This window comes from Protopterus annectens, chromosome 4.part0 (genome assembly GCF_019279795.1).
Source record: "Protopterus annectens isolate FY-2018-M chromosome 4.part0, PAN1.0, whole genome shotgun sequence".
NCBI classification, from domain to species: domain Eukaryota; kingdom Metazoa; phylum Chordata; order Ceratodontiformes; family Protopteridae; genus Protopterus; species Protopterus annectens.
In genome coordinates this window covers 1,618,443,713-1,618,464,525 of record NC_056733.1, presented here as the reverse complement: position 1 = coordinate 1,618,464,525, position 20,813 = coordinate 1,618,443,713, and the positions used below count along the sequence as shown (strand labels likewise).

General features: G+C 39.0%; 1 protein-coding gene across 1 annotated transcript in view; it reads right to left on the bottom strand.

Moving 5' to 3' along the window:
* The window catches only part of GPX3 (glutathione peroxidase 3), a 217,798-nt gene that overhangs the window by 123,288 nt on the left and 73,697 nt on the right, over window positions 1-20,813 (bottom strand). Inside the window, exon 2 of the mRNA XM_044069402.1 lies at window positions 9,939-10,092. Within this exon, the coding sequence (XP_043925337.1) occupies window positions 9,939-10,092 (154 nt within the window). The remainder of the gene's footprint in view (window positions 1-9,938; window positions 10,093-20,813) is intronic.

The following is a 20,813-nucleotide window of genomic DNA, read 5'->3' as shown; positions in this document are numbered from 1 at the left end:
AATTTAACTTTCTATTTTTTTCATTAGCTCATTTGCTTTATCACTTGCAACTTTAACTTATTTTAATAGACAGTTAAGATACAATAATTCAATATTGCACAAGTCAGCTTCACAGAGCATATCACTGCAGCAATCAAATCAGGAATGTTTAATTACTCTTATCCCATATGGGCAAAAACAAAAATAACACTGTGTATATTTTATATAAGTGAGTGCTCAAATGCTATGAATAACCACAACAAGTAAAGCAAACAACACCACATAACTATGACAAGTAAAATAAACAACAGCACAATAATTACAATAAGTAAAGTAGACATCACTTATGTCAAACTATGATATGAATATAATACTGAGCATTAGAAAATGTGTGATCTGTACTATGCCACTCTGACTGGAAAACAAACTTTCTCCAGCAGGGTGTTAATGTACAGGTAATGCCCACTGAAAAATGAGTCTGACACTTCAGAATAGCATATTAAGCTACCGTGGAGCTCAGACTGAAGAAAAGTTAACAGTCACCATTACTTTACATTCGGTAATCAGTGCTTTTACTGAGTGCAAAATAAATAAAAAAAGAAAATTAAAAAAAAAAATAGAAAAGTATGTGTATGTGTGTTTATGTTTGTGTGTGTGAAGGTATAAGTGCATGAAAGAGTGAGATCGATTGAGCCATTATTTTACTCTTGCTAAGCACTGCTTTTTCTGTTTAGTGAATGCAAAATTAAAAAAAAACATAAAAAAAGAAAGAAAGGTGTGTGTGCATGCCCAGGCATGTGTGTGTATGTGTGTGTTTATGTTTCTGTCTGCATATATAAATGTATGCAAGCTTGCGAGAATGAAAGAAGTGTGTTTATGCATGTGTTTGAGAGAGAGGGAGAGAGACAGATCGATTGAGCACTGGCAGCAACAGTTACTAGGTTTGCATACCTTGTAACCTCTTAGCTCAAGAAACCTGGATAAAGCCTAAAATAAAGGGGGAGCAAAGACTCCAAAGTAAGAACAGATTTTAAATATTGATCTTATAAAATTAGAAAGTTGCTTGAATAACAGGATTTATGTTAACATGCATTTTCTGAAGGAAATTAAGTCTGAAACTCAAATACATGTCACTATTTAGTGACTTCAATCCCCAATGATTGGCAACAAACCACAAATTGTAGGAGTAAGGGACCAAAAATGAAGTAAATATCTAGATATTTTTGAGAATGTTATATTTTGGATATAAAATACTTCCTCCAACACCAATTATATATACTTCAGCATGTCTGAAATATTAAATGGAGTAACTACATTACATCAGAAATATATAGAAAATAATGTAGTAATAAAAAAGTAGTACATAAAATACAACAATTTTACACACAGCCCATTCTCTAAGCACAATAATGCCTTCCAGGATGTGTGTTTTTGTATAAATAATGTCCTTCTAGGGGTGTAGAGACCCTCTCCTGCAGTGTTGGGCTTCATAACACCTCTGAGCGGGTGTTATTTGCACAATAACATACACCCTGTTGGTCATTCTTGCTTGCATGATGTTGTTACCCAATGCTGAGCTTAACTCAATTAAAGCAGCAAACATGTAGGGATGGATCAAACATGAAAATGTCATGATTTTTTTTCCTGAGCACACAAAACTGCCATTAGTGAATCTTGAAGTAGCAAACATTGAAACATCAGGGAGAGTGCACCCAATACCCTATAGACACACACACACACACACACACACACACACACACACACACACACACACACACACACACACACACACACTTCGAAGGAATGAAGTGGCAGCATGAGTACCTGCTGAATGCTCCACCTTGTGTCTTAGTGTATGCTATCAAATTTAGTTCCGAGTTCCAAATGTGGAAATAGTTCCTTGCATTAAACTCACATATGAGAATTCAAATCCTGACACAGGCACAGGCACAGACTATAGACATGACTGTGTCCATTCTGTGCGTGCATTGTACTAAAGATGCATAGACCACAGACATGTATGCATCCTTAAAGAAAACATGTAATCATTTTTTTAATTATTTAATTAATTAAAATTACATTTTGCGGCAGCAAATACCCCTCCCCCGACAGACAGTGGGCCCTAGACAACTGCCTAGGTTGCCTAGTGCTGGATCTAGCTCTAAGTTATTTTAAGGGGTGTATGTTATTCAGAGCATAATTTAATGCCTGCATCTGTCCATCAGAGACAAAGATGTGAGACCAGGGGTGTAGTCCTGCTTTCCCATCCACTTGTCCAGGTTGTGCTTGAATAGGGTTAGGGAAGAGCTCTGATAAACATGGATGGGAAGCCTATTCCAGAGAATGGAAATACATACCTGTCCCTCCAAAATGTCCTGTTTAAGTCACAAGCAAATCCTTGGATATAGTAGTTCTTTTGCTGTTCATTTTGTGGATATGGAAAAGGTCCATCAGAATGGAATCCAAGGATGCCTTGTATGCCAGGCATAAATCACCTCTAAGCAGTCTGGAAGAAACAAAATACAGAGATGGGGCTTTGAGGTGATCTTCAGAGGACATTGTATTTATGTCATGTGTTCTTTTTGTGAGGAACCTTTGTGGACGTTCTAGTTATTGCATGGGCCTGGTCAGGTACATACTGAAGAGGGCATTATAGTCAAAGATGGGCCCAATGAGGGATGAGTACACTGGCACAATACAAAAGCTTGTGTATTTCATTGCAGGTATTATCCTCCTTTATAAAGTGCTGATTAAGCATCAGTTCATAACATTAAATGTGTTAGTTGGCAGAAATTGGCCTGACATATCACTCCTCAAAGATAATGGGTTACTTACATCTTCAGCGGATATACAACCTACTCTCTAGCTTAAATTTTTTGTCTTTATCTTGCAGTATATTTAGCAATGTAAACATTGCCAAACATCATTTTCTAGCCAAGTCACTCCACGAGTGTTTTAAAGTTAAAGTTAATTGTATTACAGAGATTAAGTGTTTAATTGTAAGGGATAAATAGATAGATTAACTCCTTACTGCAATTTATGTCAGACAGTATATGAAGAAAGTCTTCTCCTTTCAGGCAGTACAGTCCTTGTCTCATGTTGCTTCAAGCTCTAGCATCAAAAGTTCAAAACACATATTGATTTCTTTGAATGCCCTGCAACTGGCAGCGGAAGAGATCTGTGAAAGTTGATATTATGATAAACTTTATCTGTGCTGCCTGGACTCCAAATTATACTTTATTCCCTTTCATATGTACTTAATTTTGAATTTCTAGATCCATTTGATCTGGCATATCTTTTGTGTGGGAAATAGTGTTTGTAACCTCATTATTTAAACAACACTGAAATATAATATTGTTGGTCGCTTTAGCTAGAAAGTTGCTCATAATTAAATTAAGGATAACCCTGTACGTTAACAATGCAGATATGATTCTGTTGTAATGCTTCAGTTTTGGGGCTTCATTAAACTATTGTCAGTGCATTGACATAATTTTGCAAATGACAGGGCTATAAAATAATAATAACACTCTTTTCATGTGTGTTTAAAAAAAGGTATATAATCCTGTGATCTGATCAATCTTATTTAAGACAAAATAAAAGAAAATACACCCCTGATTTACATCCATTTATTTGAAACTATCTGTATGCTTGCAAAACTATATCAATGAATGTCTATGCACTTAAGAGAAAATGTTTCAACACATTTTAACCTAAAATGTAAGTGAAAATACTGAAACTGAGAATATGAGCAACAAAATGGCTAGTGTCACAAAATTCATTGTTGTAAATGATCAAATCAGCACTATGCAATATTATGTTTGTAACAATGCTCCCTCCCATTCACAGACACAGTGAGATCCACACCAGAACAGGTGAACCAGTGAACACAGTCAAAATGACTCCTTCTGGAAAGAGTACCACAGTATTTGTATCATGGATAACTGCATTTGTTTGATGCTGTACAGTGCAGCACCATGGATTTCATAACAACAGTATTGCCTAACTTCCAAGTCATGATAAGCATACTGAACCTTTACATTATACTAGTTACATCTGTCATTGGGAAAGTACTCAGACTGAGAGAGAGAGAGAGAGAAACAGAGAGAAAGACAGAGAGAGAGAGAAGAGAAAGAGGCAGAAGAAGAAAGAGAGCGCACATGAGGGCAGCTAGCTGAATGAAAGTGTACCCCACAACAATACCCACGTATCACATATTTCACAAAGTCAGTGTGCCACACAGTCACACAGTCACAGCCCTTAAAGCTAAACAACACACCTAATACACTTGTAATAGGTGACTCTATTGTCAGACACACTGACGTCCCACTCACCAGACTGAACAAGGAGAAGGTCACTGTAAGCTGCCTGTCGGGTGCCAGGATCCGCCACATAACACAAGCACTCAGGTCACTCCAAAGCAAGTACAACTATGACTCCGTCATTGTCCATGCTGGTGTGAATGACCTGAGATGTACCACCCTAGACTATATGAAAAGAGACATAGAGGAGGTCTCTGATCATGTAGCCCAGGCTGGTATGACCCTGAACTTGAGTAGCATCTTGTCCTCACCAAGAATGATGCCACAGTATGAAAACAAAATGATCAATTTTAACAATTGGCTAAAGTATTGGTGTCATTCAAAGGGGATCCAGTGTCTGTCAGCCTGGGATGACATGCTCGACAAGCCATGTTGCTTCGCTAGGGACGGCTTGCACCTTGTCACCCCTGGGCTTTTGAATACTGGCTAAGGCTCTTGCCACCCCCATAGTTCCTTTTTTAGGCAAGGACCAAAAGACAAACCCACCTCCATAGAAAACACAAGGAAAAAAAAACTAAGGGTAATGCTGCTCAACGCCAGAAGTCTAAATCTCAAGATGCACGCACTCGAGGCTCTCCTCAGTATGGAGAATATCGATATCTGTGCAGTAACAGAAACCTGGTTCAAGGCTCCCGAGAGCACCCCAGCACTACCAGGTTATACCTCATACCATGCTTTTCGGCCCCAAAACTTGGACTAAATCACAAAAGGAGGGGGAGTATCCATATTCATCAAAGATACCCACACCTTCATGTTAGTGGCACTGCACAAAGCATCGGAGACCATCCATGTGCAACTAACAGTGGGCAAAACTGCCTTTCAGTTTGTAGCCTGCTACAGACTACCCTCCCAAACTCAGGAACCCCACTCGGCTTTCCTGAGAACACTGGAGAATATGAAGGTCTCTCCAAACACCATAATATTGGGTGACTTCAACTACCCAAACATTGACTGGGAAAACTACTCAAGCCCCAACACCCTTGCCCAACGGTTCCTAGAATTTATAAACTCAAATGCTATGGAACAACTGGTCACCACTCCCACAAGAGGGGACAACACATTGGACCTGGTCATCACCAACATGGGGACTCTATGTTCCACACCAGAGGTAAACCCCTCATTGGTAAGATCAGACCATAAATTAATCTCACTGGACATCCATATCCCATCCCCACCCCCAGCCAAGGAAACCACGGTGAAAATTTTCTCAAAATCAAACTTCACACTTCTCAAAACTGAGGTGGAATCCTTCAAAGCCCCCAGGCCAGTGGAAAATACTGCCCAAACCACAGAATCCTTTACAAACGCATTCTATGGACACCTACAGGAATGCATGGATCGTGCTATCCCAAATAAAACCAAGACTCACTCCTCCAAAGGCAGGAGACCTGTCTGGTGGACCCCGGCCATAAATAAGCTATACAACAGAAGGAGGAAGCTACTACATGATAGAGCAAAATCCCAAAAAGGGAAGGAATCTCTAATCAGTACTAGCAAGAAACTACGATCCCTCATAAAATCATCTAAGGCCAGCTTCAAAAGAAAAATTGCACAAGACACTAAAGATAATCACAAGGCCTTCTTTAGTTATGTCAGGAATCTGGGGGGCAACTCCCAGATATGCTCTGAGTTAGTGCAAAATGACAAAAAATACACTGAACCCCCAGACATTGCCAACATCCTGGCAGACAGGTTCAGTGCAAACTCCCCCCCCCCCCCAAAAGAGCAAATGTCTATCCCAACAGAATGTAGCCTCCCTGACATTTCAGATGCACAGGTGAGAGCTGCCCTCTCCAAAGCAAAAAACGCAGCATCAATGGGACTGGACGGTGTCCCAGGCTGTGTCTTACATGAGCTCCAAGAAGAACTGAACCCTCACATAAAGTCACTGTTCAGTCTCAGTCTTACTACAGGATATGTACCCAAAGAATGGCATACAGCAACAGTGGTCCCGCTCCACAAAGGTGGTGCCACAACAGGCCCCGGAAACTATCGCCCTATAAGCCTGACTAGTCTGGTCTGCAAAGCTATGGAGCGTATCATCATGGAACTCATAAACAGACATTGGGAACCTCCAGACACTGGATCCTACCCAATTCAGCTTTGTTAAGGGCAGATCTTGCCTCTTAAACCTAGTTGACTTCTTTGAAACAGTTACCAAGGCTATAGATGAAGGGAAGGTAGTCCACACAGCCTACCTGGACCTCGCAAAAGCCTTTGACACAATACCCCACTCGGGCATCATAAATAAACTCACCAGCTTAAATATAAACCCCTATGTCACAAGATGGGTTGCAAACTGGCTCAGGGATAGAACCCACATGGTCAGAATTGCAGGTGCCATGTCAGACTCTAAACCAGTTACAAGTGGCATCCCACAAGGCTCAGTCCTGGGACCTCTCTTGTTCGGTATATACTTATCTGAGGTACAGGCTAACATGGGAGGACTATGGCTGACCAAGTTTGCAGATGAATTTTTGGTCCACAAATTGGGAGCCATAATCGACTCTCCGGCTGACACAAGCATCCTCCAAAAGGGTCTCACAGAGACAGATACCTGGTGCCAGAGCCATGGCCTCAAGCTAAATGCCAAAAAGTGCATAGTCATCCCCTTTGGAAAAACAAAGTGCCCACAAATTACCACATAGGTGGTAATCCATTAAGTACGGAAGAAGTAATTAGGGATTTGGGGACCCAAGTAGATAGTAATCTCTCCTTTGACAATCACGTTGCCAAAGTGGTTAGAAAGACCTTCTATATAGCCCACCTTATCATGAAAGGTTTCACATCCAGATCAAGAGAGGTCATTGTGCCCCTCTACTCATCACTCATCAGGCCCATAATTGAATACAATGCCCCATTTGGGATGTACCTTACCCGACACCTGCAGCAACTGGAGAGACCCCAAAAGTACCTCACCAAGAGGATCAAGGGCCTCAAACACATGCCCTATGCAGCTCGGCTAAAGAAACTCCAGCTCTACTCAGTTGCTTACCGCCTACTCAGAGGCGATCTATGCCTGACGTATAAAGCCATGTCCAACCCAGAATTAATGGACATGCTCCACCTCAGGAAATCCAAATCCCTTAGAGCTACACGCTCCACGGACTTAAACCTCAGCACAACAATAAATAGGACATGATGGAGGGACAGATTCATATCCCAGAGGCTCCCCTCACTCTGGAACAAAATCCCAATCCATGTTAGGCAGAGCCCCTCACTGACCCTCTTCAAGGGAAATCTTGACGAGTGGATGGGAGATCGTAAGTTTATCCCTGGGATCTCTTCTATGTCCCTGCTAGACAGAGGCACAGTAAACTAACCTTAATAGGGCTATCTTCTGTGACCTACTATACAGAGGCACAATTAACTAATCTAAAAGGGAGGCGAAAGCCAAACATACTCTGACTAGGCTTATACATGCCCTAGGGCAGATAGCCTAGTATCAACCTATGAACCTATGAACCTATGAACATACACTGCCCATTGATGACCAACATCATGATGACAATGCTGCTTCAAATGTAATAGCATGAGGTAGGCAGATCCATGCCCCTACAACAGTAGACAAGCTATTTAAAACATACAGGTATGTGTTGCAAAGACATGCAATATTAGCAGAGATGCCATACCAGAAGCTTTTCAGGAAATAGACTTTTGTCATATAAGGTCATCAAGTGGCACTTTATAGGCACAGCATAATGGATACCATCCACTGGAGGCATGGTGGGCTGAGAATAAAGATCCTGTCAGCCCCAACATCCACCAGTGGCATTTACATTTGGTCCACAAACAGAATGCCAATATGCTGCTCTGCAAGATCTCTCACAGGTTTGAAGAGTAAGCTCAGGAATGTGTGTAATGTGACATACCAGTGCATAGCTGTATTGGCCTCTAGGATGGCCAGTCTCAATCATCATTCTAGGTAGAAGTTTTTTTAAAGCTACCAAAAGAATAAGCACGCAGTCTCAGAGCATGTTCTATATAGCTAAGAGGTGCTGGGGGCTATATAATATTTATTTTGGGGGATGGATGAAAGTGTTCTTCAAACTTGAAAATAGTAATACTTGTTTTCTAGTTGCATTAGGATCATTTTAACTGGAATGGGTTTTACCAAATCAGTGTGTACTGAATCTGAGTCTTTTCTGATATGAACCACAGAAGACGATATGCATGACCTCACATGCATAGTTCTGGATCATGAAGCTATCTCTGTGTCAGTATATGTCCCATAGCTGATGATATAAGAGCAATGATTACCCTCTACAAATACTGCATAATAGTATAGTACATGGAAAAAGTGCTTCAAAATTCTGTTTGGAGCACTATATAAATTAGCTCAGACTGCAAATACTGAATTTAGAGATAAGTACTTCCTAAACAAGTTTTAGACTGCAACTCTCTGAGGCATGCAAGAAAAAAATGGGTCATTTGTACAATGGATTCTGCCACCATCTCTCATACCTCCAATGGACATACATTTGGTGGTAGAGGTGGGGGGTTGCTTGCTGCTATGGAATATCTAGGCCAATTTATTGTCGCTCGGTTTCCTGGTGAGATAGATGCCAATCCATTGTTGTAGATATCCTAACAGGCTCCAGCAGGAGTATATCTGGTCAGTCTAAAGCACAGCTTTGGGATCAGTGGTCACATATGCGCTACCCATATCAAGTGTTACCATGTCTGCATGTAATATATTAGCAATTTTCTAAATGATATTGCCCTCAGTACTCAAAACACAGAGAAAGCATGGCATATGAAATTCAGTGTCACTGTCAGTCATCATCACAGCTTCTGTACAGTCTTGTCATGCATTTTTCCCATCATCAGGATGTATTCTGTGAAGCTGCATACATAGACTGCCAAAGTCAATTCACAAGAGCAAATACTAGAACATCTCCTCATTATGTGTCCTTCAGATCTGCCTCATAGTGCACTGCACACTACCTCCACGCTGCTGCTGAAATGCTGTGGACAGCTGCGTGTCTCTCTGAACCACCACGCCGCTGAAATGCTGTGGACAGCTGTGTGTCTCTATGAACCTCCATGCTGCTGTCTGCAATGCTCTGGAGAGCTGTGTGTCTGTATGAACCACTTTGCCCAATTATACACCATTTTCTCCACAGTGATCTCTCTGCTACACAATGCAAGCTTATCTGTACTACATTACTAATAACATGTAGAACACCTTTAGAACATTTATTGTTATGTGCAGAGCTAAGTAATCTTTGTAAATAGTTTTGGGTTTTGTCAGGGTTTTCACCTTTTACTTCTGTTTGTATGCATTGCATCTTTTCTTATTGGATGTTTTTTTTCAGATATGATTGAAAAGGAACCCTAGTGGTTCAGTTCACCTATGTTATAAATAAATAAAGTATACTGGGCTACCCTTGGAGTAGACATATTATTGCTGCTACAGTTATTCACTCCTTAATGAACGACATTCACAATGGTAAACAACTTTCAAATGCCTGACATTGTTCCAGCTGGTATGGTGCATATGGGCTGTATTGCAACCTGAGCATTTCTCTCCCACTTTTCCTTTTACTACTTTTGTTTACAATATTCCCATATATTCCCATATAGTTCCCCCAATATTGTTAACATGTACAGGAAATGGCAAACAAAATACCCCCTTACCAAGATATTGCATTGTGAGTCCTCAGTAGGAAGCCACATTCACAATGAGAACGATTTTCCCCATATAGTCTGAAAAGGGGATGAACTTGCTCCCGTCTATGGTGGTAGCCCCATAGTTATAGAAGCTGTCATCCGCCGAACTATTACAATTAACCTAGAAGAAGAAAAGGGACAAATTAGAGAACTGTGTTAACACAATGTGCAGAAAGTAGGACAGTTTGATGCTGGAGAACAAGTAAATAACATATTTATTTAACTGTTTATCCTACATACTTTCAAAATACCGTGCACTGCAAAATGCAATCTTATTTTTTTTCATTTATACACATTATATGTTTTTTTCTTACATCATCTTAAATTGTTCTCACCAACAATATTCAGTCTCTCCGATTCTGTTTGAACATTAAAATATTGTGTAAAGTGTCAGATCAAGTACTGTCTGGTAATGACAGCTTAGTCGTTAATTTTAGTCATGTGTATCCCTATCATGTGGCCTTCTTTCTGTTAAAGGAGATTGCTAAACGTTTATTTGTTAAAGACAATTCCTTTCCAATACAGTGAAAGTAAGGCTATACATTCTTTAGGATAATTAGAAAATCTTCATTGCTTTTTTGTGACACTGAAAAAAAGAGATACTTACACCATGACCATTGACATGACTCTTGGTACTCTACCCCTGTAACATCTGTCTCAAAAAGTTGTATTTCAACCATATGACATGGGAGCAGGTGTTTACTGAAAGTGCAGTGATAAGACCAGAACAGATTAGAAATATCAAGTCACCAGAACATGCACTTTGTAAGTTAAATGTGTAGTAACTAATTAATTAATTAATTAATTAATTAATTAATTAATTAATTAATTAATAATTGTTAATAATTATGTAATAACCAGTGAAATATCTTTCTTGTGAGCTATAGAGAAAAATATCAATAATAATAAAGATTTTATTTCATTTAATAATTTATTACCTTATAACAAAATTATCAGTAAAGACCTAATGGTATGCATATCAACCATATAGAATAACATGGTCAAAAGTCTTTTGTAGTTGGGAGTGCAGAAAGTCAACAAACTAAGTGAATATTAGGATTAGACCTTAAGTACTGGAGAAACAATACTGACCTCTCTGACATCATGTCATTCATGATAGTGTCTCACTGCTTTATAACTGCTTTTATACAAAGCCCTTATCAGGCTCTTCAGTGAGTATAACACCCCCTTCGGTATGTATCTGACAAGGCACGTGGAGCAACTGGAACGACCACAGAGGTTCCTCGCTCATAGTGCAGAGTTTGAGAATACCACATCTTCTACAGAGCTGCAGCTTGTGCCTCAGCCAGATGCACCCCTTCTCCCCACCATGATTCTGCCTCTGCCCAGAAGGTGAGGCGATCACCATATAGCAGCAGATATGAAATGGGAAAAACAAAATAATTTCTAGTCTGTCTGGGTGGCTAAGGAAATGATGATTTATTTATTTATTTTATTTAGTTAGTTAGAAAATATTGCAGTCTTTCTAGTTGGCAAGGTTTGGGAATAATGTATTCTAAACAGTGTATTGTACTCTATGGCAAGCCTGGTGAGGGATGATTAAAGAGAGTGTGGACCTGCAGGGTATACTTGTTAATTAACTGAGTAAGTTAGAAGAACTTCCTAAATGGTATACGGTGACAAGATAGTTCATTCTTCATGAAGGAACTTAGGTTTCTAATGAATTTGCCAGTCTTAAATATGGTTCTGTTTATGTGATGGTCAGTAGGATAGGCTTGTTTTCCACAAGCAAGTATCACACTTTGTGGCATTAATCTTAAGAATATTGTTAATACACAAAGTGTTTGTCCTGACAAACCCTCTTAGAGGACAATACTGTCAATGGAAGAGTGAATAACAGCATGCAGTTTGCAGTCACCAGCAAACCTGGTTAGCCATATACCTTTGGTATATGTTTTCACAGGTGAGAAATACATGCAAAGAAGCAAAGCCCTGATAGATGCCACCAATCATGTGCATTTTAGATGAGAAGGTACCACAGATTCTTACTGTGTGCTTCTGATCACAGAGGCAGCTTGCATCCCAAAGAGCAGCATAGGGATATATGTTTAGTAATGTCACATGGGGAATTATAGCAAAGTCTTTAGCAAGGTCCAGGTAAGCAGAATGACCGGCTGTTTTATATTTACTTATTATGCTATGTCATTATATAATGACAGAGCCATTCATGTTAGAAGTTGTCAATGTTTATTAAAATCATTATTTGTTGGTACTGACTTTTTTCATTTTTGGTTTGGCAACTATATTTGAGATCTGAGTTCTTCAGTGGGGCAAAAAAAAGATTAGCAACTAACTAGTCAGAGATTATTTGAGAGGCAAGTATTCACAGAGAAATGTGCATGCATATCTTGAAGGTCTACCTTTATTATCTTAGAAAGTCATTTTGTTTGCTAATCTAATTAAAACATTTACAATGGCAAGAGAGCTTGAGACACATTTCTTTGGCTAAATACAGTACATCTCTAGCTTCTAGCTGCTCTGAAGTTTGGTGATAACTTCCTTTAACTGTGGTAGGAGGAAGGGTTGCTATCATGACAAAGTGTTCTCATTCTCATATGACTACTAGTAGCTATGCGAATCCTGAGAGCTACCACACCACAAATGAGGCTATTTATACTTCAGCTTCTTTGTATTTTCTGCTTTGGCTGTCCATCCGAGTGCAGAAAATGTTCTGTGATGTCTTTAATGCTCATGGGCAATGTCTAGTTGTACTGGCTGATGAATTTCATCGGATTATATATTCACAACTTTGCAATTTGTGCATTCTGTTAGGTATACAAAATGAGGAACTTCATGGCAAACACCATTATGTGTGCATCAGTGAAGGTACGGGTTGACACTTAACCATACCTCTAATAGTTTATGCCATTTAGCACCTTAATCTTCTATATCTTACCTTTTGTTTGATAGCTTTATTTGACACAAATGCATGTCCATTCTAGCTACTGTTGCAAGATTTTGTGGCAAGAGATCCACTACATGGTGATTTGTTTCATTTTCAAAATCCAGCTTTTAGGGGGAGAGGGGCTAAAGCAGAACATGCTGAAAAGATATGGAATGATACTGGATCTCACCTGTACTCACTTTCACTAATTTAGACTATCTGATATTGATGGTTGGGGTAGGTGTGACTTAAGGTTCTAGATGCGCTAAGTATACGTGGGCAGAGAAAGAGGCTTCCTTTACAGAAGAGTTGTACCCTCTAGAAATGCTACCTAAGCACTGAAACCAAAGTAATTGTTGAATTTTATTCAGGTTGATAATTTACCTCTTTCCTTCATTGTTAAGAAAATTCTGTGAATTGGCTCTCTTTAAAAGCATACATTACCTTACCAGCAGAGTTAAAACTGTAAACGTTTTGCCCACAGATTCACCATTTGGGGTAAGGAAAACCTTACAACAACACTTTGCTACCTCAGAGCTAGGACTCATATGGTCCTCTGAAAGGCAGTATTAACTTTCAGATTGCTTTGGTTGCACTATTAAAAGCACAGTTGAAAGCCAGCATGGCACCTATTACAGTGTTGGAGCTCCAGATAGTAATAATTGCCCCAAAATCTTATATACCCTCTGGAGCTGATGGTTCCTCTCATAATTTTACATAGCTTTAAAGAGACAAACACGTCTTTGTTGGTGCAGATAAATACTACATTTAGGGACTAGTTCTTTCTATAAGTATTAATAAACTTACTCCTAGATTGAAAATTGTGGGTGCAACCTTTAAATCAGAATGTGGTTGTGGGATGGGTATAATTATATAAATACAGTTTATAATTTTCCTAATTTTATATAATTGGTTATTGTCGTGTCAGTGCTGTAATCTTCAGTATTCTTATATTGGTCTTTTTCATTTAAATAATATGCTGGTCATCCAGTTGAAGTTTAACAACTTTCGGCTTGCCTTCACTCTTCTTCTACTGGCTCCATTTTTAATCTTTCCTTGACAAATACATCCACATCCTCTTTTATTTTAACTGCTGGCAAAATGTTATTTCTACATTAACATCACTCTTCCTGGTTTTGCATATAACTAGAGTTATGCTGAGATTCCTACCTAGCCCATCAGCATTTCAATAATATTTCTCACTCATGATATTAAGTCTGCTTTTTATCCTGTTTTGCGAAATTTTTTCAGAGAAGCATTAATGATTTTTTTATCTTTCCTCTACCTTTTCCTGGATGCTATATCTCTCTAATCTGTGACCTACTGTAAAGTTGCTGGGCCTTCTCCAAATCCTTTATCTGGGCAGCTGGTTATTAAATGCCCATCTTGTCTGCTCTGTTTTAGTTTGCTTGCAATAAGGAAATGCTTGTTCAGAGAATCAGTTTTGACCTTGAAATTACTTGGTAAATCTTTATTACAACACTCTGCTTTAAACTCTAGGTGTCTTACTTACCTTTACACTCCCCTGTGCCAGCATCCCAAGTTTGTAGAGAGCTTCTTAGTTTGATGTTATGTTATTTCTGGTCATATCTTAAATTCCAGTGGAATGAGAACTTTCTGTTGCATGCTGTTCCTGTATCTAGGCTTATGAGGCAGGTACCTGTTAGTAGCTTAGGATTTTTATGAAATATCTTACAGAGTACCTGTCTAAGCATTGTTTGATACTGGATATGATCAATTTGGAACCTCAAACCTGTGATGATAAATCTGTTGTAGAATATGCTTTGGTTAACATTTTCATTATCAATATATGATACAGCAGTTTTGGCCAAACAGTGATTCTTACTACCGCTACTCTCCTTATGCTAAATTCTGACTTTACATGTCTGAGGAAATATATATGGTCCTAAGAGAGAACAGCAAGAAATGTCTTCTGGACTAAGAAGTTACCTAGGGTTTCCACTGGATCTTTACAGTCCCTACTAGTGTATGCTGGGTTGAAAATTCCAGATGATCAGATGTACTTCTTGGATTCATGCTTGCAGTTGCCTTTCTATGGTTTCTTCATAGTTCACTTCTGTATGAGCTGATAGTGTTAGGGGAGGAGATAACTCCATAACCCCCTTTTCATATTAGCATGTGTAGATGATGAGACAGTGAAACACCAGCTGACAGAGTGTATTTGAGTTTTATTTACTGATATATATTTATACTTTGCTGACTGGGTTAGTTCCATTAGGTAAATGGTCACTTTTCAAGAGAGACCCGAACTGGTATTCATACTGATTAGGGAAAATTTGGCCAGGGTACCAGGGAACTTCTCATACAATTCATGATAAGAGTTTGATATGGTTATGGGTGTAGTAGCTAGGTAAGCTTTATGTAAATCATGACGTACAGCTTCATTTCTGAATAGGTACCATTTTGCTCAGTATTTCTCCCATTTCCAAACATATAAATGAAATAAAAGCAGTATTGGTGAGATAGCAAATGAAGCAGCTTGAGCCCAAAGTAAAATATGGCAAATATCAATTAGAGGCTTGTTGCTTGACTATTTTAGTGCATGATAAATACATATATTAATACATGTCCCATAGAAAGAATGGTACTTTTTGGGGTGGGGAGTAGTATCCTAAGAATCTAGTGTGCAGATCAAAGCTTCTTGCTAAATATCTGAATGACACCTGTCACAATTGACACCCTGACCCCATCTGCAAAATGGGAAAAGGGGTTGGGGATGGATGTATGGGGAGGGTAAGGCTATAATGTGGGAGGGAAAGCAACACTATGGAAGCTGATGTACAGTTTCAAAAATCATGGCTGCACACCCTAGATATGGCCCACAAATAAGTTTATTGAAAAATTTAAAAAGGGATTGTTATTGAGTCAGCCATATAACTAACTTGATTATTGTTAATACTGCGATACTTATCTATCCTGACATTTCATTATCATTAAAACTGTGATACTTTATCTACTCTGACATGTAACACTGTGATACTTTATCTCCAATGACATTTGATTATTGTTAAAACTGTGATACTTTATCTAAATTCTCTTTAACCGCTGTATCAGTATCTAATAGATTTACAGTTATGACTTCTTAGTAGCTCTGTGTAACCTAGAATTATTTTATTTTTATTTTTTTTAATTTTTAATTGTATTGTATTTGTATTTGTAATACTGTTATTTTAGCTAGTTGTAACTTTGGAGCTTTTCTCCCCAGGACTCCATTGAAAACGGACTCCTCAAGGCCCAATGGACCACCCTGGTAAACAAACTGCAAATAAATAAAATAAAATAAATAATATTTCTTTGATTCAGATATCATTTAGCAGTGGGAAACAGAATGACACTTGATGGTGTATTTCTATGAGACGGGTTCATTGAAAGTGGTATGCTCTATTGGGACCTCTGCCAGGGCAGGAATTAAGAAAAGCATTACTCATTTCTCTGATGCCTTGAGGACTGAGTCTGATCTATTGCTTACAGAAAGAGTCTTCAAACAGTTTTGTATTTATTATACAGATGTTATATAAGAAAGCATTTGGATTTTAATTTTAGAAAATGCAAGTTACAGTTCAGATTTACTATAGTGCTTATATTCCTTAGTACTTCACAAAAAGCAAAACTCAGACAATGATTAACAAAATGCAGTAATACCTAAAATCTACCTAATACAATGAAATAAATCTGCAGCGAAACTTTTACTGAGAAATACGGTTGAATAAAGCAACAAGTTAACAACAAGCAGCCCTTTAAGTATAACAAAAACTATATAACATTACAGGATTAAAACTCCTGAGAAGTCTATCTTAGGCAGCATTCAATTAACCTGCATATCTAAAAACTCTAACATTTAGCAAAATAAATTGTCCAAAAATGCAATCAAGATGTAATGTCCTTAAATGGTGCAACATTGCAATGGCTAACCAATTTTAAAACATTTAAAACACAGGCCAAACACTCCACAGATGGCCTTCTGCATCTTAGAAAATTAAACAACAGAAGGAACTCTGAAACTATCAGATGGACTGTAAAATGCTACTAATAATAAAAGGAGTTACTTGATGCAGAAAAAAAAAACTGTCCACACTGCAGCTGAACATCTGCATCTTGAAACATCTGCTAACTGCAGGCACAGATCTTCAGATCAAATCTTCAGAGCAGGCTTTCCTAGTAACTCCAAAATGCCCACAATGCTAGAAAATCTTCACTAAATTCCAGTCCTGTTCAGGTGTAAGATAAGATGGAGCCCAGCACCTGAACTTAATTAGGAAAATGCAAATGCACATTACAATGGCAACAGCAGCAAAGTAAATATTGAAGCCAAGTCCAAATGCAAAATAATTATTTGTACAAATATTTGCTGGAAAAGGAAAAATAAAACATACCATTGCTGGGAGTCTTACTACATTAGTGGGAATAGCAAGGTTATGCATTTCGAGAAGAATTAATTTAGAAGGTATGTAATGGGGATAGCATTAATAACTAGAGACAAAAACATCTCCGAATGATAATTAATGCAAACGTTAACTATGCAAGGGAGTGTTTTTTTGCTGTCAGTGTGAATTATATGCTATGATATAATGTAAGGTGAGTGGATTCAATACTGGCAGAAGCATTAGTAAGTTAATAGGCTTTAGAAAAAAAGTGAGGCAGAGATATTTAACCAACGTCACAAAAACTAACACAAGTGGTCAAGGAAACAGAAGGCTGTACATACAAAAGAAGAAGAATGAAAACTTGTTTAAGAGAGAAGGAAAGACTGGAGTAAAATATAGATGGATACAGTTGTTGAAGGACTATGAAACCAGACAGAATTGAAAAGAAGGAAGGGTAAAGGTGACTTAATCGTTTAGAAAATAATCGGCATAATAAGAGGATTTTTTAAAAGTATTTAAATGTAACATTTGGGAAGGTTATGTTTGGAATAGCTTACCTAGTTTTGTACTAAATAATAAAAAAGGCAAGGTTATAACAGGAAACGAGCTTATAAAACAGAAAACAGGGGGCATGGAATAGCTGTATAAGACACTAGCTGCAACATTTATTAGACTTTATAGCAATATCTTGTTTCCCAGTGACAAGACTGTATATACATCTGTGTATTATTTACCTATATATATATATATATATATATATATATATATATATATATATATAGTCTCCTTCAAAGGATCGAAATGTCACAACATCAAATCACTGATCTGTGAAGACCAGATGGTCGAAGTTTTGACATATCAAACCATGTGAATGGAGATTGCAGTACAGTGTGGAACGGGAACTTTACCATTCTCTTCATTGTAGTGAGATCTCAGAGTTGGTATATTTAAGTAGCAGGAGGTGTGGGGGGGTGCAGCCCCCCCCACACACACACATGGGTTGCAGGGGGGCAAGACCCCCTGCAAAAACGTATAATAAGAAGTTTTCACTTTTTCGATTTTTTTTACTAGGTTTGATGTTTCAGAACTTCAGTCCTCTGGTCTTCGATGATCAGAGGTTCAATGTTATGAAATTTCAATCCTTTGAAGTAGACCCATATATATTGGTAGTAAGGTCAGAATGTTATTGCTGGAGCATGTTTCTGATATTGCCATGTGTTGTATTGCATATTCTTTACTTATATGTAAATATTACTTGCAAAGTTGTTTTTCCATGCATCATTATAGCAATAACCCATGCCTGGGTGTGGGTAATGCTGGATTTACCCACGGTTGGTGTGGTTTGGTCATGAGGGCGAAGCCCGAGTGGCCAAACAAAGACAACTGTGGGCATATCCAGCATTACCCACACCCAGAAGTGGGTTATTGCTATTATACAATGACATTATTTAAGAAAAAAATAATTACTTTTCTTAAACAATGGCATTGTATAATGCCTCCTTGCTGCCCTTCCACAGCTGTCTGGTATTCTGCGGCAGTTCTGATGTACTGCACATGCGTATCCTTACACAGTACATCAGAGCTGTGGGCAAAAGCAGTGGAGAAAGCAAGATCTCCGTTGCTTTATACAAACTGTCTCGCTATGTTAAAGGAGTTTAACATAGCGAGACAGCTTTAAAAAATGGAACGGAGAATCACCATTGCTTTTTTTAAAGCTGTCTCACTATGTTAAACCCATTTAACATAGGGAGACAGTTTTGAAAAAAGCAACGGAAAAAGCAAGATTGCCGTTGCTTTTTACAAAGTGTCTCGCTATGTTAAAGGAGTGGAACCTCTATGGACCCTGGAAACTATCGCCCCATAAGCCTGACTAGCTTAGTCTGCAAGGCTATGGAGAGGATCATCATGGAGCTCATAAACAAAGACATTGGGGACCTACAGACACTAGATCCTACCCAGTTCGGCTTTGTCAAGGGCAGATCCTGCCTTTTGAACCTGGATGACTTCTTTGAAACAGTCACCAAAGCCATAGATGAAGGGAAGGTAGTCCACACAGCCTATCTGAACCTTGCAAAGGCATTTGACACAATACCCCACTCGGGCATCATAGATAAGCTATCCAGCTTAAATATAAACCCCTATGTCACAAGATGGGTCGCAAACTGGCTCAAAGACAGAACCCACAGAGTGAGAGTTGCTGGAGCCATGTCAGACTCGAAATCGGTCACAAGTGGCATCCCACAGGGTTCTGTCCTGGGACCACTCTTGTTCGGTATATACTTTTCCGAGGTACAGGCAAGCGTGGGAGGACTATGGCTCACCAAGTTCACAGAGCGACTGCAAACTGGGCGCCATAATCAACTCTCCAGCTGACACAAACATCCTTCAAAAGGTCTCACAGAGACAGATAACTGGTGCCAGCACCATGGTTTAAAGCTAAATGCCAAAAATGTATAGTCATACCCTTTGGCAAAAACAATGTGCCCACAAATTACCACATAGGCGGAAACCCATTAAGTACAGAGAAAGTTATTAGGGACCTGGGGACCCAAGATGATAGCAATCTCTCCTTTGAAAACCACATTGCCAAAGTGGTTAGAAAGACCTTCTACATAGCCCACCTCATCACGAAGGGTTTCACATCTAGATCAAGAGAGGTAATCGTGCCCTTTATTCATCCCTCATCAGGCCCATCATAGAATACAATGCCCCTTTCGGGATGTACCTTACCCGACACCTGCAGCAATTAGAAAGACCCCAAATGTATCTCACCAAGAGGATCAAGGGTCTCAAACAGATGCCATATGCTGCTCGGTTAAAAAACTCCAGCTCTACTCAGTTGCATACCGCCTACTTCGAGGCGATCTATGCCTGACATACAAAGCTATGTCAAATCCAGAATTAATGGCCATGCTCCACCTCAGTAAATCTAAATCCCTTAGAGCCACACGCTCGAGGGACTTGAACCTCAGCACAGAAATAAATAGAACTTGCTGGAGGGACAGGTTCATAACCCAGAGGCTCCCTTCGCTCTGGAATAGAATTCCAGTTCATGTGAGGCAGAGCACCTCACTGAATCTCTTCAAGAAGAATCTCAATAAGTGGATCGGGGATCGTAGGTTTGTCCCAGGGATTACTCCCGTGTCACTATTAGACAGAGGCACAGTAAACTAAACCTTAAAAAGGGCACAGTATACTCAAATCAAGGGGTGGCGTAAGCCATACAGAATCGGGCTAGGCTTATAATTGCCCCAGGGCAGATAGCCTAGTATGAACCTATGAACCTATGAACCTATGAATATAGCGAGACAGCTTTAAAAAAAGCAATGGAGAATCTCCGTTGCTTTTTTTAAAGCTGTCTCGATATGTTAAACCCAGTTAACATAGCGAGACACCTTTAAAAAAAGCAACGGAGATAGGAAGATCTCCGTTACTTTTTTTAAAGCTGTAAACGAGTTTAACATAGCGAAACAGGTTGTAAAAAGCAACGGAGATCTTACGTTCTCCGTTGCTGTAAAAAGTTATACTAATGGAAAAAGTCCGGGCGACCGG